This window comes from Crinia signifera, chromosome 6 (genome assembly GCF_055691185.1).
Source record: "Crinia signifera chromosome 6, ASM5569118v1, whole genome shotgun sequence".
Taxonomy (NCBI): domain Eukaryota; kingdom Metazoa; phylum Chordata; class Amphibia; order Anura; family Myobatrachidae; genus Crinia; species Crinia signifera.
Genome location: NC_139222.1, coordinates 25,598,196 through 25,626,166, shown reverse-complemented (window position 1 = coordinate 25,626,166; position 27,971 = coordinate 25,598,196). Strand labels below are relative to the sequence as shown.

Below are 27,971 nucleotides of genomic sequence, written 5' to 3'. Positions count from 1 at the left end.
TTTTTCGGCAGGGATGAGCTTGCTGTTTTTAAAAATGCAGTTGTCCGCTTTGTCCATATTCTTTCAGAAAAGAGTGGCTCTGTTGAAGTACCTCCATATAGACAGCCGGTGGAACCTTGGGGCCTGTCTCTGGTGTTGTGGGTTCTACAAAAACCTCCATTTGAGCCTTTAAGTTTGGCTGATCTTAAATATCTTTCTTGGAAACTTACCTTTCTATTAGCTATAGCCTCGGCTAGGCGGGATTCGTAATTGGGGGCCTTGTCTTGCAAGTCCCCATTTCAGGTTTTTCATGACGATAGGGCTGTTCTGAGAAGAAAAAAAACGAAGAAATAGACAAAGCGCAGATTCACTGTTGCTTCCAAACATGCAGCTGCTAAATTAGGGGAACTCAGCCCCTATATGTAACGGTAATCAAAAAACCAAAGGAAAGCAGTGCTTTTGAAAGTAACTATTTATTTGAAAAATGAAGATTATAAAAATAATTGTGTGCAATTTATTAAAATAACAATTTTAAACAGTTTTAGGCAATAAATTCATAATACCGGCCGGTGTTAGTATAATTTTAAAACCACAACATATAATATAACATAGTATAGTAACGAGCCCTCTCACAGCTTGAAATAATATGTAATCAGATTAATAATGGTTAGTAATGAATTAGAATACAAAACATGGCATAATTTCAGAGTCTTGGATATATCTGTAGCCTTGGTGGGCAACAGAAATGGATGATATATTCCCTTTAATGAACTCTCTCACCGTTCTGGATGTTAGTTTTCCATATTTTTATATGGACACATATATATATATATATATATATATATATATATATATATATATATATATATATATATATATATATATATATATATATATATATATATATATATATATATATATATATATATTAATTAATGATATCAACAGGTCTCCCAATATTCTTAAATGGCAATCATGTTCCTGATTTAGTTGTTTAGAAATCATGCAACATGAAAAGAAGGGGACAAAATAAGAGTTTTAAAATACTTGTGAGTGGAGCTCCACTTTTTAGAGGAGGATGTCCGTCACTGTGATCAGCGTCCATGGGTTCCCTCCCGGCCACTGGTGCTTTCCAGAGATGCAGCCTTTTCTGGTGTAGAACCATGGGCAGCAGGGTGTGTAACTGGCCGATGTTCGGAAATGATTGACGCGTTTCCCCGCCTCTCCTTACGAAGGGTCAGCGGCTTCCTCAGAATCTCAGTGAATATTTTTTCCCCTTTTTTTCATGCTGCATGATTCCTAAACAACTAAATCAGGAACATGATTGCCATTTAAGGGGTGTTGTATAGGGGTCCGACAGTCGGGATCCCGACAGTCATTATCCCGACGTCGGGATCCCAACTGGCCAGAACCAGACAGCATGGTGAGTGCAACTAAGCCCCTTCCCGGAAATATCCGTTTACCCACGCCATGTGATTCGGGGTTATAACAAACATACTCCTTATGTCCCCACAAAAGCATCTACACCTATGGGGACATTTACAAATCTTCCTTTTACTTTTGATCTACAAATTTGGACCTATATCGCTGCTTCTAACATCCGAAAACCGGAAGTAGAGAGCGTTCCCATAACAATGGATAACACACAATTGATATAACTGCTGTGATAACTGGATTTTCATGGTTTTAGAATAATGGTTCTTTGCGGACATTTTTTATTATCATTATAAATCTCTGTTAAGTGGATAATTCATACAGAATATGAGTATGAAACCAAAATTTGCATATGTAATGAATTGACTTCACTTCCTGTAAACGGTTGATTGGCTGTTCACCAGTTAAATATCGGCTTCCCACACTACTCCGGCACATCTTGATAAAGGTCCAATGACCGAAACGCGTTGATAATGCCAGAGGAGTGTGAGCAGCCATTTATTCTTGGATGTATGTATGGGACTTCTTTTTAAATTTTTATATATTTTTATTTTTTGTTGGACTTCAAATTGCTTTGAGGTTTTTCCCCAGTGGGACCCCTGTACTTTTTTTTATCTGTCTGGATTAAAAACTGAAACTTTTTAACCATTGGCAACAAAATAATTTTTCGGGGAAACCACGGGTAGAAACAACATTGAGAAACCGAAGAAACCATTAAGAGTTTTCACTCTATCACCACAAGGGTGAGTAAGGTATGCCCTTCATTCTGGCTTACTAGTTTTCCAGAAAAACAGAAATTCACCTTGGAAAGATCTACACATTGGGCTTATCTTTCTTTTCATGTACTACGAATGATCGAATTGTGGTATATGGTCCTATGACGCCACACCCGGTAAAAGAAACCCAGATACGTGGACTACCAAACACTCAAGTGTGAGTTGGGGTACGCCCTTTTCAACTTTTGCACCTTAAAGTTTATTCACTATTGAGGGTGAGTGAGGTGTGCCACATAATTTGGTAGACACCTCCCCCCCTATAATCAAGTTTTATTGTTTTACACATTATATATATTTTTTCCTTTTACATATTTGAGCACATACGACAGAGTGGAAAAAGGTTGTGGTACCTTAAAAGAGAACAAGAATAAAAAAGAAACCTTTATTGGTTTGAACATCACAAAAACATCGTGAGTAGGGGTACGCCCACATTATAAAGATACCTTTATATACTTATTTCACCTTGCGTTCTTGGTGAGGTACGCTGTTTAAAATCTTTTTCAGCACCTCACACACCAATAACACATCTCACATCACTGAATCTACACACGATATGTATTTCTTAGCTCATGAAGGATGGATTCGACCACATCCTAAAAATTTAGATCAGAAATCACAAAGATACCATTATAGGATTTGTATCAACTTGACGTGAGTTGGGTACGCTAGATCGATATTCTTCTCATAACTTAAAAGAGAACTTTGTTCAAAGAAAACACTCAACAGGTTCTAATGATTTTATTATTATTGTTTCCTCCACATGATTAAACTACCTTCACGTGAAACTGAGGATCACAATTGGACACTAACATCACCAGGAGAGACCACGTCACCATAAAGGACTATATCCACGTGTCGATTATAAGTATATATTGCGCCCTATTGTACGAAGTTCCACTTTTTTCTTTCTTTAGCTGGCCTTATGTAAAAAAGAGAAGTGGCCTGACCCAATGTATTTAATTACTCCTAGGTCCAGGACATTGGTGATCAGACCAGAATCCTGAGTTTTCTTGTTTGGACCAGAGTTGACAGATTGTGTTCTACAACCAGCACAGGAGGTAAATCCTTGAGGATATACAGATGGAACCGGCCTCTTGATTGCGGGTCGGAAGGGGACACACACGCACGAGACGCTCGTGCATCCCATTCTGACAGAGCTCCCTGTCGACCCCCCGCTGTCTCCCCCCCCCCCCCTAACCAGACCGATCTCCCTAAAGCAGAGACGGGCAGGGTCTCGCCGCCGAATGACTGGGACATGCATCCCAATCTAATCGAGTCCCTCTCAGCCAACTGGGACATTCTGGCGAGCACCAGCATTGAATGAGAAGTCCTCCATCTTTAGGACCAGCTTGTAGATGAGGGATCCGGTTTATGTGAAAATGATATCTCATAGTGATGTTGGAACCCTTTTAAAGGCCAACTAATGCTCTTGGAAGAGAAGACATTTGGGCCAAAAGGCCCGGTAAAAGAAAACCCTTATACACAAGGACATTCATCTTTTGAAGCTAATGCTTAGAACTGAATTCTTGGAGCAGCTTTGAAACTCAAGAGAAATGCTATCCACTCATGCACAATGGAGTGATAACAGAAGCATTAATCGAATAGCTCTCAAAAAGAGGCCAAGGGGAGAAGATGTTCTAGACAAGTACAATGTAAGGTACCAGATGAGTAACCCTTGTGACCAAGTAGAACGCCCCGTGTGTGATGTGAAAGGAAGGTGGACGTGTGGATAAGTCTAAAACCCAACTGGAACGATTTTACAAATGAAATCAATTTATGAGACATAGGTGTGACCAACGTTAAGGGAAATTTATGTGCATTATATATAATTATAAGTGAATAAAATATACATAAACATAAGAATTGTTTCTCGAAAAAAAGTTAAAAGTGAACGTATGCTAGTGCACTAGACTAATATAAAACAATATGCATCATTCCTGGTATACAGAGGTTTACTGTCCGTTCCTAGTTTGCCCTTTGAGATTTTCCAAATAAATTAAGATGGTTATTGGTTACCGTCCACCATGGATAGTTGCACAGTCCCGCATTGATGTTAGCCTAATGGGCAGGTGGTTTTGCTGGTGCAGGAGGGGTCCAGTCCACCAATGGAGGATAGCTGGCGGTGTTAGGGCTTGTTGAACAAGACTCCTGTGCTGGGTGGATGAAGGGTAGAGGAACTAGGGCTATTTCGGATCAGTCCAAAAGTTTGAAGATGAAAAAAAACAGGAATTTGGCAATGATCGAGAGACTCATCTGTATGCTGATGATACTCAATTCTATTTTTCCTCCATGGAACTGTCTTGCTTCGTGTCTCTGAATGTCTTTCTGACATTTCATCTTGCATGTCATCTCACTCAACATTTCCAAAACAGAATTATATTCCCACCAACCAAGAGTAGTCACCAACCTGATATCTCTATCACTGTTGAGAACACAACAATCAATCCTACTCCACAAGCTCGCTGCCTAGGGGGCCATCCTCGCCTCTGAACTGTCCTCCATTCCTCACAATCAATCTCTCTAAATCATGTTACATGCATCTAAAAAAAACATATCCAAAATTAGTCCGTACCTTACACAAGACACTTCAAAAACTAATTCATGCACTCATTATATCACGCATTGATTATTGGGATAGTCTCCTTACCGGTCTTCCCAAGATCAGACTCTCGCCACTACAATCCATTTTGAATGCTGCAGCGCTGCTGATCTTCCTGGCTAGCCGTCTGCTGATCCGCTCTGTCAGTCCCTCCATTGGTTGACTGTATATTACTGCATTCAATAAAAAATACTTCTACTTACATACAAAGCCATTACTCTGACGACAGCGACTTATATCTCTTCACTTATCTCAAAATGTATCCCCCACCCGACCTCTCCGCTCTGCGTCTCTCATCCACACTCAGTACTCGCTCCCACTTACACTTGCAGGATTGTCAGGCAGCACCCACCATATGGAATGCCCTACCACGCACACTACTAGCCTCCTAACTTTCAAGTGTTCCCTGAAAACTCACCTCTTCAGCCAAACTTATCATATTCCGGAACCCCCACACAACCTCCCGTAGCAATCATATCTAATTACATCACATCAGGACTGCCATGCTATGTATGGAATTCTATCCCTATATATCCCTCCTATTATCCCTATAGATTGTAAGCTTGCGAGCAGGGCCCTCCTACCTCCATGTCTGTTTGTTTCTACCCAGTTTGTTTAATCACTGTTGTCTCCCATTGCAAAGCGCAATGGAATATGCTGCGCTATATAAGGAACTGTAAATAAATACATTATTAACAGAGAGTTTGAATGATGATCTTCATTAGAGAACCCATATCTTCTTGTGTTTCCTACATTGGCCACTGAATTGCAATAATAAAGGAGGGAGATAGGACTTTTTATATTTCAATGAATAAACACAAGGCAAATAATAAAATCCGTTTATTGAATTGAAGACGCTGAGCAACAATATATGAATAGGAGAATTGCACTTGGCACATTGGATTCCCTGCATGTGCTTTCTTCCTCTGCTCTATATCACGGCCTGTAGGAGAGTTCCACAAATGACAGACATGATCCAGTCCTATGGTAATAACGCACATTACACCTATGTCTGCGGTGGGAAATGACAGTATAACATGTTACTACACTGTGTTACTGGTGCTTCCAATGACTCAGTGACATCAGTGACGCTAACAATCCTTGTTGTACACTCTGGCCCTGCTTCAGAGTCGCACATATCCCATGATGCTCGGCAGCTGTGCATGTGTCGGTATACACAACGCTGAGCTGTTATATGCTGTTAGCAGCCGGACAGATCTCCTCTTGCTGCAGAGCGGGTGTAAAGTACTGTGGGAGGGCAGGATGAATTGGGGCTATTCAGGGTTGTGCGCATACAGAGAGAGATTTCCTTGTAAAAGAAGCTCATTTGTGTAATAACCATTCCACACACTCAGAACGTGCAAATTATTATGGTTTCACCTTTGTGAGTCCTCTGATCTCTAACAAGACTACGATGGTTATTCTGGATGATTAGCAAGGCTGCGAATTTGCAGCCTTGAGAGTCCACCAAACCCCGCCTTGTGACTGGTGGCCCGGCTACCACCAATTTGTGAGGGCGATTAGCTTGCGGGGCCTGTGAATGGATGGTACCCTCCCACATCATTCGATGGTCGACGAGCATCGAATGAGGGCAAAGGCACACGCAAATTAAAGTTACCCTCAAGTCACTTATATATGTGTGGATACTCAGGAGGAAGTGGGCGGCCAGCTGACATCCGGTGATGTCAGCTGCCCGTCCCATCAGCATGATAATGTCCAGCATTCTCATAGGAAACCCCAAAAACCGCTGGGCATTCCCATATGCAAATGAGCCAGCCTGCCGCCCCTCTCCACCCCCCACCCGCACACTTGGGTGTGTGTGCCCGGCAAACACCCGGCGTAGGCACATGCACAGATATGACCCTGCGCATATGCCCACCATCAAAGCCCTTGCAAAGATTTCAGTCCAGAAAAAGGGCCTTTATTTTGATAAAATAAAAACATTTTTCAAACTAAATGCATGGAAATAGCTTCTCACCTGTGTGAGTTCTCTCATGTCGGACAAGATTTGATTTGCTAGTAAAACATTTCCCACAGTCAGAACATGGAAATGGCTTCTCACCTGTGTGACTTCTCTCATGTCTAACAAGAGCTGATTTCTTGATAAAACATTTCCCACACTCAGAACACGGAAATGGCCTCTCCCCTGTGTGAATTCGCACATGTCTAACAAGAGCTGATTTCTGGTTAAAAGATGTCCCACACTCAGAACATGGAAATGGCTTCTCACCTGTGTGACTTCTCTCATGTCTAACAAGATCTGAGTTCTGGTTAAAACATTTCCCACACTCAGAACATGAAAATGGCTTCTCACCTGTGTGACTTCTCTCATGTATAACAAGAGCTGATTTCCGGTTAAAAGATTTCCCACACTCAGAACATGGAAATGGCTTCTCACCTGTGTGAGTTCTCTCATGTCTAACAAGATCTGATTTGTAGGGAAAATATTTCCCACATTCTGTACATGGAAACAGATTCTCACCTGTGTGAATTCTTACATGTGTAGCAAGAGCTGATTTCTGGGTATAAGATTTTCCACACTCAGAACATGGAAATGGCTTCTCACCTGTGTGAGTTTTCTGATGTCTAATAAAACATGTATCACACTCAGAACAGGTAAATATGTCAGCACCTGTATGAGCTGTTCTATGTGTAGCGGTATCTGAGTTACCAGGAGAACAGTCCTCAGGATTAGAGGTATCAGGTGATTTATCTGCACTGTGAAGCACTGGCTGTATATTTAGGGTAATGGAGGTTTCTTCTGGAGAATCCTGTGTGATGTTCTCTTCTGTTTTATAGTCTGGAGACAGAATAAGACGTCCCTCCGAGGTATTCCTGCTTCTGTGTCCATCTGCTGGAAATAACATACATATATAGAGATATCGCTCTTCCCCTTTCCCCTCACCCATTTCATACTATTACTGAGTACAAGTTATTCCGTTATAAATACTTTCCTACAGCACTAAATATCATGCAGCTAGGGGAGCGTGGCCTGGCCGGGAAAGGAGCAGGACACGTTTTTCTTGAGCTCCCACTGCTTTCTTCACAAAACCCCTTAAATAGCACCTACCTGCCCGGCAATAGCCTGCGACAGGCTCCCCGTACCTTGCTGACACCTCACACACTGAGGCTCCCGCGGAGCCGGAGGAGGGAGTAATCCCAACTTGCAGGTTGCGGCCCTCACCTCTCCTGAAGCTGCGGACTGTGGTAGCCTGCTACACCCGGCGGCTGGTCTCCGGGACCGAGACGGTGCGGACGGCGGACACCTGAACCTCCCAGTGGCACCCCACCAGTAGCCAGACGAGCGGGTAGCATCCCCCTACCTCCCCGGGCGCCCTGGAGCAAGGTGAGAGGTGCAGGAATTGAGCGGGGAGCGAGCGATCCCCCTGTGCATAGACGCCGCTGCCGCCATCTTTGTTCTGGGCATCCAGCAGACGCCGGGCTCCTACACGCCACACGGCCCTACAAATCACACCGGAGGGGAGCGGGGGGAGCAGAGGAAGTCCTTACCAACAGGAAGAGGCGCTGGTGACTCCCTGTGGCCCCTGGGCGAGAGGAGCCCGCCGGCGTTATATACAGCCCATACACTACAGCAGCGGCCATATTAAAAAGACCTCCATAGGGGGGCGCAGCCTGGCAGTCATCCGTGCCAGACGCACCTTGGTGAGCTCCGAAACCTCCAGGGGTTCTAGGGCCCAATTTCTCCACAGTGGGGGAGATCTCACTGTCTCCCCTCTCCTCCGCTTACCACCGATCAGCCAGGAGTACCTGTAACCGCGCCGGAGCTGCTCCCAGCGATCACCACGGATCGGGGCCTACTCGCCGGCTGAAGCCGGGACCTCGATTTTGGAGCCCGGCCGTGGCGGACACCCGTCGATCTCGGCCGCAAACGGCACCTCCCCCGGCACTTCCCCGGGACGCCCGCCCTGTGTGTCCTCCGCCCCTGTGTGTCCTCCCTGACGCTTCCCCGGGACGCACACCCGCCCTATGTGTCCTCCCTGACACGCACAGGCAAACAGCAGGGCCTTTGAAAGATCCCCAGGAATACCAGCCTCCCTCCGGCGGCCATCTTGGTTGTGGGCGAACTGCCAACCTGCTGTAAATACCTCTACTGCTGTCTACTGGGGTCACCTGAGCAGGATACCTACAGAATATTGTGGCCACAGAGGGCAAAACTCTCTGACACCATTACTTCACTGGTGCCCTGACCCCCAAGCCCTATTGTTCCCCAATTGGTCCCCCTGGACCCGCTGTGACCCCGTGGTGGACTCCAAGCAGGGACATCCTATGGACCTAGCTCCTGCAAGATAGTATACCAACAACAGGGGACCCTCTTAGCACCAGGTCTGCTGACTGAGTGCTTGAATCTCCCTCTGGTGCACATTACTATCACATAAAGTGCCCATACCAAAACTAATTCCCTACTCCATCGTCCCCTACCCATACATGCTTCACTAAACACAGCGTTTTCCGCCCAAGAACCTACAATCAGAGCAGTGGATGCCTGTATAAATATCCTTTACTGCCTGTAACGACTGACTATATCCCTTGATCTATGATACTATGAGCCGATCTACATCGAAAACCAAAAAAGAAAGTCCTGCAAGAAATATCTCATCACTTCCTCCATCAGGAAAATCATTCCTCACCCCCACTCCCTAAAGGATCTTCTTGCTCCCCCAAGATGGATCAAGCCTCATCACCTGCTACTAGGGGAGATATAAAGAACTTGCAGGACCTCATTGTAGACTTCAAGGACTCATTCACCACTGCTCTCCAGAAGGCCGTTGGCGAGCTCAAGGCCGACCTGACCGACCTGTCCTCTCGCACCACCTCGCTAGAAACCAACGTAGCTAAAGTACAGGCAGAACAAGAAAATTTATCTAAAGACCTAAATTACTTCTACAACGAACTCGACCTTCTGCGGGAAAAGAATGAAGATCTGGAGAACAGGGAAAGAAGAAACAACCTACGTATTCGGAACGTCCTTTTTGCCCACCTTCTCCCCTCGGAAGCCCCCTCCATGTTCCAAATTGAGAGGGCTCACTGAGCCCTACGGCCTAAACCAAAGGATGCTGAACCTCCTAGGGACATTATCACCAAACCCTTTCCTTCAAGACAAAAAACATGATCACAACGGCCAGCAGATCCTCCTCTTTTATACTATTTGAGGGATCAAAGCTTCAGATCTTTCAGGACTTAGCTCCGTCAACTATTGCCAAACGAAGGGACCTTCGCCCCGTGACGACGCTCCTGAGAGACCAGGGCTACAAATATAAATGGGGATTCCCCTTTCGCCTCACGGTAGATGTCAGGGGCAAACCCTACTCGATACGATCGATTGAAGAGGGAAAGGAACTTCTTCGCACACTTAAATTACAATCTGCCGCTGATCCATCCGGACCTGATCTACGAGACTCTCCTCCCTGAAAAATCCTCTGATTGGTCGTATATAACCTCTTACTAATGTTTTTTTCTTGTTTTATAGTACTATGTCTAGTCGTTACTTACTCTAACTTGTTTAACCTTAGCCCTAATTGTAGCTCTGTCATAATGACACTTCTCCATATCTCTGCTTGGCTATTAGGGCAAGGACTTTAGAATTATATTTTAGAAATATTTTTATCCACTTGCTATTTATGTTATGTTACATTTATGTTCTGGGTGGAGATTGCTGGCCCCTTGCCAGGCCTCACTACCCCCACCTCCAGGGATTATTGCCTCTAATATTGCATAATTAACTCTGTACCTTGGGTTTATTTACCCGACTGGTGTATCCCAACTTAGAGCTCCCTATCCTAGTTGGAGCTCAGGTATAGTAGCAGTTCGCCATCCCTAGTGGCGCCTCCTGCTACTTTCCCCACATGTCAATTTGTCTTGTTATTGTTAGCTTTTTCGTGTTTGTTGCAGAGTCCAATCCCTATTTCCCCCACCCTCTACCACCAACACCGAAAGGTGCCATGCCTTTTAAGTGTCTCTCTATTAATGCCAAAGGCCTGAACACCCCTCAGAAACGCACCCATCTGTTTCAATCTCTCCGGAGCCTTCATGGGGATTGCATATTCTTACAGGAAACTCACCTCTGGACAGACCACCATCCCTCCCTAGCTACTAAAAGATACCCGAATGTATACTACTCGAATAATCCCTCTAAGCGTAATGGAGTGGCCATACTGCTCCACTCATCCTTCCCATTTATATTATCAGAATGTAAAATTGACCCTGAGGGGCGATACCTGATTCTGAAGGGAAAACTAGGCCACGAGATGGTCACCATGGCAAATATTTATGCCCCTAACACAGGCCAAGCAAGGTTTTATAATAAATTCTTTAGAATCCTCTCTGACTTTCGGTCAGGTAAAACATTGGTAGGCGGAGACTTTAACACAGTCATACATCCATCCCTAGACAAATCAGGTCAATTAAATGACTCCACACAAATCCCAGGCTCAACAGCCCATCGAAAACATATGGCCGAGGCTGGTCTTTTCGATATATGGAGATCCCTTAACCCTACAACCAGGGATTATACTTTTTATTCCAACCCTCATGCTTCCTACTCACGCATCGACATGTTTCTAGGATGCGCCTCCCTATCCCAAGTAGCAACTCACTCAACTCTTGGTCAGATCACTCTATCCTTGAAGCATCCTTTGGTCTCTTGGAGGCCACCTCAGGCAGACCCTCCTGGAGACTGAACGAAATGCTCTTGAAGCTTCCCCAATTTCGCGAAACGATTGCTGGCCACCTCCAAGAATACTTCCGTCTCAATTCTACTGACGATGTGCCAGTCCCCACAATGTGGGAGGCACACAAATCGGTAGTTAGAGGACACATGATCCAATTCGCCTCCCGTCGTAAAAAATCCCAGGAAGCTTTGATTGCTTCATTGAACATTGAAATTGCAGCACTAGACAGGGAACATAAGAGAACACTGTCTAGACACACACTATCCCGACTTTCCAAAAAACGAGCCGAACTGCAAGTCCTACTAGCTGAGAGGGTTGAGAGAAGCCTTAGATGGTCGAACCAAAAATTCTACGACAAGAGTAATAAGGCCCAATCTCTCCTAGCCCGTCGACTGCGGTCCAAACAGGCATCTCAGACCATCGCCTCAATTAAGGACCCGTCGGGCACCACACTATATAACCCCAAAGACATCAACGAGGTATTTGCTAATTACTATAGAGCCCTATATAACCTGGACGCTCCGTCTGACGTCTCCTCTCACACCCTTGACACTCAAAAATATTTAGACTTCTGTAGCCTCCCTACTATCTCCGAATCCGCGGCACGGTCATTGGGGGTGGACATCACTGAGGAGGAACTTGCTGTGGCCCTCAAATCACAAAAGTCGTCGAAGGCCCCTGGCCCTGACGGCTTCACAATGGCTTATTATAAAACATTTGCACAGCACCTTTCCCCCCAGCTGATCAGAATATTTAACGCAATCCTGCATGGTGCCCCATTCCACCCTGATTCCGCTACATCCAAAATAATTGTAATTCCCAAGCCAGGTAAAGACCCCTCCCTCTGCGCCAGTTACCGCCCCATTTCCTTGATTAATACCGATCTTAAACTATTCGCAAAGATTTTAGCTACCCGACTGAATGGACTTCTACCCTCATTAATACATCCAGACCAAGTAGGCTTCATCCCTCACCGACAGGCCTCCGATAACACTAGACGCACCATTAACCTGATCCACCATTCCAATACACATAAGATCCCATCGATTGTATTAGCGCTTGATGCCGAAAAGGCATTTGATCGCATCTTATGGCCTTTTATGTTCACGACTTTGAAATTTGCAGGCATTACTGGAAACTTTCTTCAGGCAATAAAATCCCTATATTCATGCCCGACATCTACCGTCATGACCAATGGCCTCCAATCTCCAAGATTTGCTCTCGGAAATGGGACGAGACAGGGCTGCCCCCTGTCCCCTCTCCTCTTTGCCTTATGTATAGAACCATTGGCGGCTAGAATCAGAGCCAACCCTGATATACGGGGCGTTGAGGTCGGGGGACATCAGTACAAACTGTCACTTTTTGCTGACGATATACGCCTCACTCTGTCTAACCCCCTGGTCTCCCTCCCTAGCCTGCAGTCAGAGCTCAACGCTTACGGTTCCCTCTCGGGATATAAAAATAATAGCACAAAATCTGAGGCAATGGCTCTATGTGTCCATCCCCAACTTTTATCTACACTAAAATCATCCTTTCCCTTTACATGGCGCCCCCAGGCGATCAAATATTTAGGCATACACATTACTAAATCCTATTCCCTTCTATATCAGGCTAACTATTCCCCCATAATCCGCACTCTGACCGCGGACATTGCTCGTTGGCAACCACTTTATATCTCTTGGATCGAAAGGATCAATATGATTAAAATGAACGTCCTTCCAAGTCTACTCTACCTCTTTCAGACCCTGCCAATATCTGTGCCATACGCAGCCTTAAACTCCTTACAAACCTTATGTAACCAATTCATCTGGGCAAATGGCAAACCCTGTATTCGCAAAACCACTCTAGCAAGACCCGCCTCAGATGGCGGTCTTGGCCTTCCAAATTTCCGAATGTATTACCATGCGGCCCAAATAAACCAGATAATTTTATGGCACTCTGAACCCGGATATAGAAAATGGGTTGACCTTGAGAACGCCCTGCTCCAGGGCGGACGGGTTGATGAGATAGTATGGCTCCCAAGATCACTGAGACCAGACTCGGCCTACGAGGCCACAACCATCCGATTTACGCTGACACTGTGGGACAAAATACAATCTCAGACAAAACTAGCCCCACACCCCTCACCTATGTCCGCTATATGGAACCACCCCCTTTTTCCTCCGGGATGTGAAGAAATGACAGCCACGCCCTGGCGTGAATTGCAGATCACTAGATTTAAACATGTCAACAATGAGTCGCCCACTTCCACCTTTTACTCAATTACGATCCTCAACTTCGGCCCCCGCTAGGACACACTTCCAGAGTGCACAGATTCTAAGCTTTGTTAACTCTCAATATCCATCTAGCAGAAAGCGCACACTGACTTCGTTTGAACTCCTTTGCTCTAACTCCGTGGGCCGACGGGGCAACATCTCTTTTTTGTACAACAAAAAAAAAAAACCGAGAACCACACGAAATAGCATGGGAAAGGGACTTTCCAAACTCAATAGCTGAAGACGACTGGCCTGTCATCCGAACTAGAACCGCTAAGGCCTCCATTAGTGTAGCTATTAAAGAGACATGCTACAAGGTCTTCACACGATGGTACCTGGTCCCGTCTTGTTTGCATGCAATTTTTCCCTCGACATCTGATTTATGCTGGAGGAACTGTGGCCAAGTGGGCACATTCCCTCACATTTGGTGGGACTGCCCAATAATCAAGACCTTCTGGACGACAGTATGGTCACTGATAGCGCAACTAATCGGCACGCCCCTCTCACCATCAGCCACAGTTGCATTACTGAACGCCCCATCCCCAAATGTCAATAAATTTCAGGACAGGCTCATTGTCCACATTTGTAATGCCGCTAAAACTTTGATTGCCAGACATTGGAAATGTGCTGTGATGCCGTCTAAAACAGCTCTCCATTCCCGTGTCAATTTTGTAGCCTCAATGGAATACATCACCTGTCTACAAAATGATTCTGTCTCTACCTTCCACAAGATATGGTCCCCCTGGTATTCCCTCAACTCCTCCCCCATCCCTGGACTCTGGTAAATATATTCTATGCTATCGTTAATTATCTGTATTTCTTCCTTCAAATGTTTTTTATATAAATTGTATCTGATGTTACAAGTATCTGTAATGGAACAACTTGCTGAAATGTGTATATGTTCTCTCTTTTATTTTACATTATTTTTCTATGTAAAAGAAAAAATTCTAATAAAAAATTTACAGTTTAAAAAAAATATCATGCAGCTAATAATGGGATTTATGTAGATAAGGTAACCCTTATTATATTAGTGCATTGGGAGACACTGAGGTATTGGGAGCCGGCAGTGTAAGGGAACTTCAAGACTGGGTGTCACTATTCTGCCTAACAAAGCCCCTAAAGACAGAATAGGAGTAAAGAACAGGGGAGAGGGGATAAACACTATTCAGGAATGAGAACAACAATCCTAACAAGGAGAACAGTAACATAACAGAACAGAAACAAAGAGCATAAAGGGAAGGCATAAGGGATGCCCCAAAGCTGGTCCTAAGGGCAAGCTGGCATCTCTGGGGTACCCAGACTGGTAACATTGGGTAAGAGCTGCACTGAGGAGCAGGTGACAGCCCAGCACCCCAGCTTAGCAGAGGCTCCGTGCCACACCATCCTAGCTGCACACACCAGTCTCTTGCTGCCCCAACAGGATCAGGAACAGGCAGACTTGCTACAAGGTAATCCTGGTAAAAGGGCATACACACGTAGAGATCTGTGCTAAGCAATTTTGCTAAACAATATAGCTGGTGTCAAGATCTCCCATGCAGAGCACATACACACGCATTGATTTGTGCTAAACAATTTTGCTAATCAATTTTTCTTAGCAATTTTGCTTAAGCAAAAAAAGGCCGGGTAGTTGTTCAGAATGAGAGATTGCGATCAGTATCTCTCATTCTGTACACACAGAGAGATTTGCAGTCATGTGCTAAGCAATCTAACTAGATTGGGACTGCATGCACTGACTTAGTTAGCAAGAGATATTTAATCTCTCGAAGCATACACACAGAGAGATATGTGCTTACTTTCTAAGCAATCTAGTTAGATTGCTTAGAAAATAGCACAAATTTGCTCCGTGTGTACACCCCTTAACAGTGATCCACCTGATAATGCTGATCACAGGCTAACCAGCCTCTCCTGCTGTTATCATGCAGACCCAGCAGGTCATCCATCCAGTGCAAATCCTGGGTCTTCTGTACATAGATCCACAAAGCCCTGACCACTTCTGGTTACTAAGTCAGCAAGCTGAGGCCCAACTCCTTGTTACTGGGCCTGGTGGTGCTGGTTCTCCCTGGGCGCCTGCGGTACTGTATATGACAGGTGCCAGTCTGAGCATGGCAACCATCTCATCCTTCTGTCTCCCATGTGCCCAGTGCCCATGGTGATGACCAGTGCTTCCCCATCCTGGTGCCAGTATAGGTGGCTGGCTTTTCTCTGACCTGATTCTGTCTGTCCCCAGTATTATACTGTCTGGTTCTGACCCAATCCCATTACCTACACTATAATATGCCCCACAACCAGTCTCTGTGTGCCCACAATTCCTTCATATCCTTGTACCCGTACCTTGGACCACAGTCAGAGATCTGTGTCTTCCACATTGGGTTGTTAGAAGCCCATACCCCCCGTTGTGTGAGTCCCTGGTAAAGACCAACAGTCCATTAGCCTACATAGTAGCCAAACCACATTGTCCTGCCAGCATCACAGGACTGGAAGCCTCTCTCTTATCTGTTACATTGTTACACTGCAAATCTGTACTCACGTATCTGCTAAATTATAGTTATATTTATACTTATTGTATCCAGGGATATTATATCTGTATGATGACCGCCCAGCAGCACAGAATCTGTGGCCCCCTATACATACTGTAACCGGGGATATTATATCTGTATGACCGCCCAGCAGCACAGAATCTGTGGCACCCTATACATACTGTAACCCGGGGATATTATATCTGTATGATGACCGCCCGGCAGCACAGAATCTGTGGCCCCCTATACATACTGTAACCAGGGATATTATATCTGTATGATGACCGCCCAGCAGCACAGAATCTGTGGCACCCTATACATACTGTAACCAGGGATATTATATCTGTATGATGACCGCCCAGCAGCACAGAATCTGCGGCACCCTATACATACTGTAACCAGGGATATTATATCTGTATGATGACCGCCCAGCGGCACAGGATCTGTGTCCCCCTATACATACTGTAACCAGGGATATTATATCTGTATGATGACCGCCCAGCAGCACAGAATCTGTGGCCCCCTATACATACTGTAACCAGGGATATTATATCTGTATGATGACCGCCCAGCAGCACAGAATCTGTGTCACCCTATACATACTGTAACCGGGGATATTATATCTGTATGATGACCGCCCGGCAGCACAGAATCTGTGGTACCCTATACATACTGTAACCAGGGATATTATATCTGTATGATGACCACCCAGCGGCACAGAATCTGTGGCACCCTATACATACTGTAACCAGGGATATTATATCTGTATGATGACCGCCCGGCAGCACAGAATCTGTGGCCCCCTATACATACTGTAACCTGGGATATTATATCTGTATGATGACCACCCAGCAGCACAGGATCTGTGCTACCACAGAATCTGTGGCACCCTATACATACTGTAACCAGGGATATTATATCTGTATGATGACCGCCCAGCAGCACAGAATCTGTGGCACCCTATACATACTGTAACCAGGGATATTATATATCTGTATGATGACCGCCCAGCAGCACAGAATCTGTGGCACCCTATACATACTGTAACCAGGGATATTACATCTGTATGATGACCGCCCAGCAGCACAGAATCTGTGGCACCCTATACACACTGTAACCAGGGATATTATATCTGTATGATGACCGCCCAGCAGCACAGAATCTGTGGCACCCTATACATACTATAACCAGGGATATTATATCTGTATGATGACCGCCCAGCAGCACAGAATCTGTGGCACCCTATACATACTGTAACCGGGGATATTATATCTGTATGATGACCGCCCAGCAGCACAGGATCTGTGGCCCCCTATACATACTGTAACCAGGGATATTACATCTGTATGATGACCGCCCGGCAGCACAGGATCTGTGGCACCCTATATATACACTGTAACCAGGAATATTATATCTGTATGATGACCGCCCGGCAGCACAGGATCTGTGGCACCCTATACATACTGTACCCAGGGATATTATATCTGTATGATGACCGCCCAGCAGCACAGAATCTGCGGCACCCTATACATACTGTAACCAGGGATATTATATCTGTATGATGACCGCCCAGCAGCACAGAATCTGTGGCACCCTATACATACTGTAACCAGGGATATTATATCTGTATGGTGACCGCCCAGCGGCACAGAATCTGTGGCACCCTATACATACTGTAACCAGGGATATTACATCTGTATGAGGACTGCCCAGCAGCACAGAATCTGTGGCACCCTATACATACTGTAACCAGGGATATTGTATCTGTATGATGACCGCCCAGCAGCACAGGATCTGTGGCACCCTATACATACTGTAACCAGGTATATTATATCTGTATGATGACCGCCCAGCAGCACAGAATCTGTGGCACCCTATACATACTGTAACCGGGGATATTATATCTGTATGGTGACCGCCCAGCGGCACAGAATCTGTGTCCCCCTATACATACTGTAACCAGGGATATTATATCTGTATGATGACCGCCCAGCAGCACAGAATCTGTGGCACCCTATACATACTGTAACCGGGGATATTATATCTGTATGATGACCGCCCAGCGGCACCCTATACATACTGTAACCGGGGATATTATATCTGTATGATGACCGCCCAGCGGCACAGGATCTGTGGCACCCTATACATACTGTAACCGGGGATATTATATCTGTATGATGACCGCCCAGCAGCACATGATCTGCGGCCCCCTATACATACTGTAACCAGGGATATTATATCTGTATGATGACCGCCCGGCAGCACAGAATCTGTGGCATCCTATACATACTGTAACCGGGGATATTATATCTGTATGATGACCGCCCAGCAGCACAGGATCTGTGGCTCCCTATACATACTGTAACCAGGGATATTATATCTGTATGATGACCGCCCGGCAGCACAGAATCTGTGGCATCCTATACATACTGTAACCGGGGATATTATATCTGTATGATGACCGCCCAGCAGCACAGAATCTGTGGCACCCTATACATACTATAACCAGGGATATTATATCTGTATGATGACCGCCCGGCAGCACAGAATCTGTGGCACCCTATACATACTGTAACCAGGGCTATTATACCTGTATGATGACCGCCCAGCAGCACAGACTCTGTGGCCCCCTATACATACTGTAACCAGGGATATTATATCTGTATGATGACAGCCCAGCAGCACAGAATCTGTGACACCCTATACATACTGTAACCAGGGATATTATATCTGTATGATGACAGCCCAGCAGCACAGAATCTGTGGCACCCTATACATACTGTAACCGGGGATATTATATCTGTATGATGACCGCCCAGCAGCACAGGATCTGTGGCACCCTATACATACTGTAACCAGGGATATTATATCTGTATGATGACCTCCCAGCAGCACAGAATCTGTGGCACCCTATACATACTGTAACCTGGGATATTATATCTGTATGATGACCGCCCAGCAGCACAGAATCTGTGGCACCCTATACATACTTTAACCAGGGATATTATATCTGTATGATTACCGCCCAGCAGCACAGAGTCTGTGGCACCCTATACATACTGTAACCAGGGATATTATTTCTGTATGATGACCGACCGGCAGCACAGAATCTGTGGCAACCTATACATACTGTAACCAGGGATATTATATCTTTATGAGAGAGAACCATGGGTAATGCCACATGACCTTCCATACCATTGTATCCTGTACGCTGCTATTATTCCTATCCCTTCTACTGATGATGTAGGGGAGTCACTGGGGAAAATGGGGAGATTAGTCAGATCTCTGGGCTGGAAGCAGACAATGATCTAATGTGTGGAGGAGACGAGGACAATAATAGGGGCTGATACCCCTGGACTCCACCACTGGGCAGATACATTCCCCTCATTAGTCTGAAAGAGGAGGGTGCGGGATAAGAGGCCGCTGTAGTGACAGAGGAGGGTGCGGGATAAGAGGCTGCTGTAGTGACAGAGGAGGGTGCAGGATAAGAGGCCGCTGTAGTGACAGAGGAGGGTGCAGGATAAGAGGCTGCTGTAGTGACAGAGGAGGGTGCAGGATAAGAGGCTGCTGTAGTGACAGAGGAGGGTGCAGGATAAGAGGCTGCTGTAGTGACAGAGGAGGGTGCAGGATAAGCGGCTGCTGAAGTGACAGAACAAGGAGAATATGTGACTCTCTGTAATAAGTGGTATTTACTGACCTGTGCTGGTATCTGTGGGGATTATCTCCTCCTTGAACTGCTGGTCACTCCTCATATACATCTCTTCTCCCTCTGTATATTCTACCTTAATATCAGTCACATCCGTCTCTTCTCCTCCTTCTGTATCTTCTACCTTAATATCAGTCAGGCCTCCACCCTAAATAAGAACAATAATATATTAGTATAGGAGACACACACAGCTTCTCTACAGATTATGTAGTGAGAACTCACTATGGTACATCCCACCTACCTGATCCTCCTTTGGGGTCCTGTGATTCTCCTCTTTACAGTGCTGGGAATACAGAGGACGGGGACATCTCTCTGGGGTATCTCTGTTACTGGGCCCATCTGTAGGAGACACGCAGTGACTGAGGACATTGTATATATGTGATTATCCTGGGAATACAGAGGACGGGGACATCTCTCTGGGGTATCTCTGTTACTGGGCCCATCTGTAGGAGACACGCAGTGACTGAGGACATTGTATATATGTGATTATCCTGGGAATACAGAGGACGGGGACATCTCTCTGGGGTATCTCTGTTACTGGGCCCATCTGTAGGAGACACACAGTGACAAAATTAAATAGTCGTTATACCTGCCATAGAGGACCAGGCTGTCCCTGAGATCGTGACACCTGGCATACTGCTCCTCAAAGCGGCCCCTGAAGAGGTCAGCAAAACTCGGGGCGAACCTGGTCCCCATGGCGGTCCCTCGTGCATGTAAAAAATGTTGTGTATCAAAAATAAAATAATAATGTTGAAGACTAAACTGAATTGACTTTAAAATAAAAAGTCTTCGTTCCTCTGTTACCATAGGATCCCCCATAGAAAGTTCTCTGAACCTTCGCCCTTCTTCCACTTCACTTTTTATTTCTCTCTCTTCTGTTACTGCTTCTGTGCGCATTATCTGTAATTGGCATTACTGCTGGCTTTAATTTGCACTACTATGGGCATATAAGTAGCACCACAGCCAAACAACTATTAAAATAAAGATACAAACAAAACATGCTGTGAAAGTATAACTTTAATAAACATATATATATATACACACACACACCTATGTTAAAACAAGCCCATTCGATCCATTGTGCAGTAGAATCCATTAGGAGATGTGTTAAAAAACTCCCCCAAATTCAGTGTAGACCGGTCCTCTTTGGTCCATGTAGATATACAGGGGTTAAATAAAAACAAAATGGTCTACATGAACTGAAGGGAACCCATGTATTCACATGGGCTCCCTTCCCCCGACTCTTGGGTCCCCATGTGACTACTGTCACCGGACCCAATCAGGGAATAACTCCTATGCAGTGCTCCCCTGATTGGCTTAGCCATGGGGGCATGTATGTATATCTAGATATATATGCACACCTATGCCTATGTGTGTGTAGAAGCTCGGATTTCACCTGATGTGCTCACATTGGCCCATATAGTGATATATATGGATTGAGCTGACAACTTCCCCAGCAACACCTGGGCACGCCTGTCCCAGGTTTCCCTGACACACCCCAAACATACCCCCTTAGTCTGTTACACATGACTGCAACATAAATAGGCGGGACTATGCAGGACAATAAATACGGCACTGATTGGCCAGGCTGTCCGTCATGATAAAGTCTCCAGTTGTCTAGGAGATGAAACGTGTCAATGTTACTTCCGCAGTGCGGTCTCCTATGGTCATCCTCTCCCTGCAGGCCCGGGACAACCTGAAGGGTGCAGCCACTTGGGATATCCTGTCCACTCACCACTGCAACCAATCATCACACTCTCCCGGTTTGATAGCTTACTGGGAATCGTGTGATTGGCTTAGAGGACGGCAGGCTACAAATTAACCGTCTTCCCTGCAAAACTTGCTGACGAGCCGCCTGGTACATTGGTGACCAATGTGATTACACTCCCAGGTAACTAGCTCTGTATTAGCACAGTAATGACTGCTCCATCTGTGACATACTGACCCGCGGAGCATACTGTACCTGCATTCCTGCTAGCATTATTCCCACACTGCCACTGAGGAGACCTACTATAAAGGCTGGCGATTATCGCTGGGACGCCAGCATGTTCCCAGGTGACAGAGGTGGGTGCAGGATAAGAGGCCGCTGTAGTGACAGAGGAGGGTGCGGGATAAGAGGCCGCTGTAGTGACAGAGGAGGGTGCAGGATTAGAGGCCGCTGTAGTGACAGAGGAGGGTGCGGGATAAGAGGCCGCTGTAGTGACAGAGGAGGGTGCAGGATTAGAGGCCGCTGTAGTGACAGAGGAGGGTGCGGGATAAGAGGCCGCTGTAGTGACAGAGGAGGGTGCAGGATAAGAGGCCGCTGTAGTGACAGAGGAGGGTGCGGGATAAGAGGCCGCTGTAGTGACAGAGGAGGGTGCAGGATAAGAGGCCGCTGTAGTGACAGAGGAGGGTGCAGGATTAGAGGCCGCTGTAGTGACAGAGGAGGGTGCGGGATAAGAGGCCGCTGTAGTGACAGAGGAGGGTGCGGGATAAGAGGCCGCTGTAGTGACAGAGGAGGGTGCGGGATAAGAGGCCGCTGTAGTGACAGAGGAGGGTGCGGGATAAGAGGCCGCTGTAGTGACAGAGGAGGGTGCAGGATAAGAAGCCGCTGTAGTGACAGAGGAGGGTGCAGGATAAGAGGCCGCTGTAGTGACAGAGGAGGGTGCGGGATAAGAGGCCGCTGTAGTGACAGAGGAGGGTGCGGGATAAGAGGCCGCTGTAGTGACAGAGGAGGGTGCAGGATAAGAGGCCGCTGTAGTGACAGAGGAGGGTGCGGGATAAGAGGCCGCTGTAGTGACAGAGGAGGGTGCAGGATAAGAGGCCGCTGTAGTGACAGAGGAGGGTGCGGGATAAGAGGCCGCTGTAGTGACAGAGGAGGGTGCAGGATAAGAGGCCACTGTAGTGACAGAGGAGGGTGCGGGATAAGAGGCCGCTGTAGTGACAGAGGAGGGTGCGGGGTAAGAGGCCGCTGTAGTGACAGAGGAGGGTGCGGGATAAGAGGCCGCTGTAGTGACAGAGGAGGGTGCGGGATAAGAGGCCGCTGTAGTGACAGAGGAGGGTGCGGGATAAGAGGCCGCTGTAGTGACAGAGGAGGGTGCGGGATAAGAGGCCGCTGTAGTGACAGAGGAGGGTGCGGGATAAGAGGCCGCTGTAGTGACAGAGGAGGGTGCGGGATAAGAGGCCGCTGTAGTGACAGAGGAGGGTGCGGGATAAGAGGCCGCTGTAGTGACAGAGGAGGGTGCGGGATAAGAGGCCGCTGTAGTGACAGAGGAGGGTGCGGGATAAGAGGCCGCTGTAGTGACAGAGGGGGGTGCGGGATAAGAGGCCGCTGTAGTGACAGAGGAGGGTGCAGGATAAGAGGCCGCTGTAGTGACAGAGGAGGGTGCGGGATAAGAGGCCGCTGTAGTGACAGAGGAGGGTGCGGGATAAGAGGCCGCTGTAGTGACAGAGGAGGGTGCAGGATAAGAGGCCGCTGTAATGACAGAGGAGGGTGCGGGATAAGAGGCCGCTGTAGTGACAGAGGAGGGTGCGGGGTAAGAGGCCGCTGTAGTGACAGAGGAGGGTGCGGGATAAGAGGCCGCTGTAGTGACAGAGGAGGGTGCAGGATAAGAGGCCGCTGTAGTGACAGAGGAGGGTGCAGGATAAGAGGCCGCTGTAGTGACAGAGGAGGGTGCGGGATAAGAGGCTGCTGTAGTGACAGAGGAAGGTGCGGGATAAGAGGCTGCTGTAGTGACAGAGGAAGGTGCGGGATAAGAGGCCGCTGTAGTGACAGAGGAGGGTGCGGGATAAGAGGCCGCTGTACTGACAGAGGAGGGTGCGGGATAAGAGGCCGCTGTAGTGATAGAGGAGGGTGCGGGATAAGAGGCCGCTGTAGTGACAGAGGAGGGTGCGGGATAAGAGGCTGCTGTAGTGACAGAGGAGGGTGCGGGATAAGAGGCTGCTGTAGTGACAGAGGAGGGTGCGGGATAAGAGGCTGCTGTATGGACAGAGGAGGGTGCAGGATAAGAGGCCGCTGTAGTGACAGAGGAGGGTGCAGGATAATAGGCTGCTGTAGTGACAGAGGAGGGTGCGGGATAAGAGGCTGCTGTGGTGACAGAGGAGGGTGCAGGATAAGAGGCTGCTGTAGTGACAGAGGAGGGTGCGGGATAAGAGGCTGCTGTAGTGACAGAGGAGGGTGCGGGATAAGAGGCTGCTGTAGTGACAGAGGAGGGTGCGGGATAAGAGGCCGCTGTAGTGACAGAGGAGGGTGCGGGATAAGAGGCTGCTGTAGTGACAGAGGAGGGTGCAGGATAAGAGGCCGCTGAAGTGACAGAGGAGGGTGCAGGATAATAGGCTGCTGTAGTGACAGAGGAGGGTGCGGGATAAGAGGCTGCTGTAGTGACAGAGGAGGGTGCAGGATAAGAGGCCGCTGTAGTGACAGAGGAGGGTGCGGGATAAGAGGCCGCTGTAGTGACAGAGGAGGGTGCGGGATAAGAGGCTGCTGTAGTGACAGAGGAGGGTGCAGGATAAGAGGCTGCTGTAGTGACAGAGGAGGGTGCAGGATAAGAGGCCGCTGTAGTGACAGAGGAGGGTGCGGGATAAGAGGCCGCTGTAGTGACAGAGGGTGCAGGATAAGAGGCCGCTGTAGTGACAGAGGAGGGTGCGGGATAAGAGGCCGCTGTAGTGACAGAGGAGGGTGCGGGATAAGAGGCCGCTGTAGTGACAGAGGAGGGCGCGGGATAAGAGGCCGCTGTAGTGACAGAGGAGGGTGCGGGATGAGAGGCCGCTGTAGTGACAGAGGAGGGTGCGGGATAAGAGGCCGCTGTAGTGACAGAGGAGGGCGCGGGATAAGAGGCCGCTGTAGTGACAGAGGAGGGTGCGGGATGAGAGGCCGCTGTAGTGACAGAGGAGGGTGCAGGATAAGAGGCCGCTGTAGTGACAGAGGAGGGTGCGGGATAAGAGGCCGCTGTAGTGACAGAGGAGGGTGCGGGATAAGAGGCCGCTGTAGTGACAGAGGAGGGTGCGGGATAAGATGCTGCTGTAGTGACAGAGGAGGGTGCGGGATAAGAGGCTGCTGTAGTGACAGAGGAGGGTGCGGGATAAGAGGCTGCTGTATGGACAGAGGAGGGTGCAGGATAAGAGGCCGCTGTAGTGACAGAGGAGGGTGCAGGATAAGAGGCCGCTGTAGTGACAGAGGAGGGTGCGGGATAAGAGGCCGCTGTAGTGACAGAGGGGGGTGCGGGATAAGAGGCCGCTGTAGTGACAGAGGAGGGTGCAGGATAAGAGGCTGCTGTAGTGACAGAGGAGGGTGCAGGATAAGAGGCCGCTGTAGTGACAGAGGAGGGTGCAGGATAAGAGGCCGCTGTAGTGACAGAGGAGGGTGCGGGATAAGAGGCCGCTGTAGTGACAGAGGGGGGTGCGGGATAAGAGGCCGCTGTAGTGACAGAGGAGGGTGCGGGATAAGAGGCTGCTGTAGTGACAGAGGAGGGTGCAGGATAAGAGGCTGCTGTAGTGACAGAGGAGGGTGCGGGATAAGAGGCCGCTGTAGTGACAGAGGAGGGTGAGGGATAAGAGGCCGCTGAAGTGACAGAGGAGGGTGCAGGATAAGAGGCTTCTGTAGTGACAGAGGAGGGTGCGGGATAAGAGGCCGCTGTAGTGACAGAGGAGGGTGAGGGATAAGAGGCCGCTGAAGTGACAGAGGAGGGTGCAGGATAAGAGGCTGCTGTAGTGACAGAGGAGGGTGCGGGATAAGAGGCCGCTGTAGTGACAGAGGAGGGTGCGGGATAAGAGGCTGCTGTAGTGACAGAGGAGGGTGCAGGATAAGAGGCTGCTGTAGGGACAGAACAAGGAGAATGTGACTCTGTAATAAGTGATTATTACTCACCTGCGCTGATATCTGTAGGGATTTCCTCCTCCTTACACTGCTGGTCACTCCTGATATCCGACTCTTCCCCCTCTGTATCTTCCCACATAATATCACACAGATCTTCCCCCTAACAAAAAAAATGAAATGACACATACCTTACAACCACTTTATTTTTCAAATGTAAATGTCTTGCATCGTCGTCTATTAGATGGTGATTTGTTTCCAAGTCCAGCCCACTCCTCCAACCCCCCCCCCCCCCCACCCTACATGAAATTGTAATTCTTTTGTCCCTGTCTGCTGTGATAAAAACAACACAGCGACCCCCAGGCAGGAAAGAGGAACTGCACGGGTTTTGAAAAGGTGCAGAGTTATAGAATGAACACTACAAAATATAATATATATATAGATATGGGGACGGGGGGCGGCGGCACTCGGCGAATGATGAGACAGCAAGACAGGGTTTTGAAAACCAACGTTTCAAGGTCCTTAGACCTTTTTATCAAGGTGCTGGTGAGATCTCACCAGCACCTTGATAAAAAGGTCTAAGGACCTTGAAACGTCGGTTTTCAAAACCCTGTCTTGCTGTGTCTTCATTCGCCGAGTGCCGCCGCCCCCCGTCCCCATATCTATATAGGAGACGCATCTGCACCCCCTATCTGGAAGGCACCAGCCATTGTTCGGGGCTCTACTCACAGCCCAGTACAGCACATTATCCAGGAGTGCTACCTAAGGAACCCATATATATATATATATATATATATATCTCTTATATATTTGGCTACATCTGTCACTCAAAGTGTGTCTGACCCTCTAACGCTGGGTGGAGCCTCTGACTCACATGACAGAGAACCAGCCCAGTGAGCCCACAGTCATAGGAGGGACACATTGCTCTGCTCCTGCACTTTCCTTTTAATGTATGATTGCCATCACCTGTGTTGAAGCACCTTTCCTATCAATTAACCTGTTCAACACAGATGGAGGTAATCATACATTAGGAAGAAAGTCCAGCGGCAGAGCATTGTGTCCCTCCTGGCATAGGTCATGTTGGGAGGTATGCACAGTGCCAGACACCCTCTGCCTCCCCATGTTACCCAGCAAAGACACAGCTACTCACCAGACACACCAGGTGAGCGCCCCCCGCCCCCCCCCCCCTCCCGCGATTCGCGGGGCCCCTCCCACGATTCGCGTGCTCCCGCGAACCCCCCCTACCGCAATTCGAGCCCCCCCCCGCGATTTGCGGCAACCCCAGCCCCCACGACCCCCCCTTCTGCGATTCACTGCAACCCCCCCGCGCCCTGCACCCCCTGCGACCCTCCCGTGATTCGCGGCAACCCCCCTGACCTCCCCCTCCTGTGATTCGCGGCAAACCCCCCGGCCCCGTGACCCCCCCCCCCTCCCGCGATTCGCTGCAACCCCGCGCCCACCCCTCCCGCAATTCGCAGCACCCACCCCCGCGACCCCCCCCTCCCCCAATTCATGGCACAACCCCAGGATCAAATGGCACATGCAAAACACTGACACGGCTATGGTCGACGATGAAAAAGGTTGACATGAGTTTTTGAAGATTTATTTTTCATTTTAAGAATGTTTTCATATTCATTCTCATGTGTCGACATGGACACCAATGAAGTGCCACACTTATGTCAACATTTACATGTGTTGACCTTTCTGCGACATATATATATATATATAACTAGATTTATTGATTTTGGACCAACTGCTTTGTGTAAATCCTCTTTATATAGCGTTATTGAAATTTTGCCCCAAATACCTCATGCAGCTTTATTGATTTTGTTTTCTTGATATTATATAGCTATACTAGGTGATTCATCGCGCCCTACGGGCGCTCTTCACACCGTCGTAATTTGTGAACGTTTGTATATGAGAAATATGGTTAGAATTGTATGAAAGATGCCCTGTATTGCAACTTAGGTGTCCGCGAATCGCGGGAGGGGGGGTCGCGGAGGGTGCCGCGAATTGCAGGAGGGGGGGTCGCCGCGAATTGCAGGAGGGGGGGTTGTGGGGGGGTGGATGCTGCGAATCGCGGGAGGGGAGGGATTGCAGAGAATCGCGGGAGGGGGGTCGCGGGGTGGGTTGCCGCAAATCGCGGGAGGGGGGTTACGGGGGCGGGGGTTGCGGCGAATCATGGTAGGGGGGGTCACGGGGGGTGTGCCGTGAATCACGGGAGGA

General features: G+C 47.9%; 1 protein-coding gene and 1 long non-coding RNA gene across 2 annotated transcripts in view; one reads left to right on the top strand and one right to left on the bottom strand.

Moving 5' to 3' along the window:
• The window catches only part of LOC146009552 (uncharacterized), a 485,071-nt gene that overhangs the window by 89,801 nt on the left and 367,299 nt on the right, over nucleotides 1-27,971 (bottom strand). The window contains exons 6-7 of the mRNA XM_083149997.1: nucleotides 19,946-20,102; nucleotides 6,742-7,642 (exon numbers count right to left, since the gene is read on the bottom strand). Coding sequence (XP_083006123.1) covers nucleotides 6,742-7,642; nucleotides 19,946-20,102 — 1,058 coding nt within the window. The remainder of the gene's footprint in view (nucleotides 1-6,741; nucleotides 7,643-19,945; nucleotides 20,103-27,971) is intronic.
• LOC146010229 (uncharacterized) lies at nucleotides 934-5,490 on the top strand. Its single transcript, XR_014444741.1, has 2 exons — nucleotides 934-3,073; nucleotides 3,160-5,490. It is a non-coding gene; the product is annotated as an uncharacterized LOC146010229 (long non-coding RNA).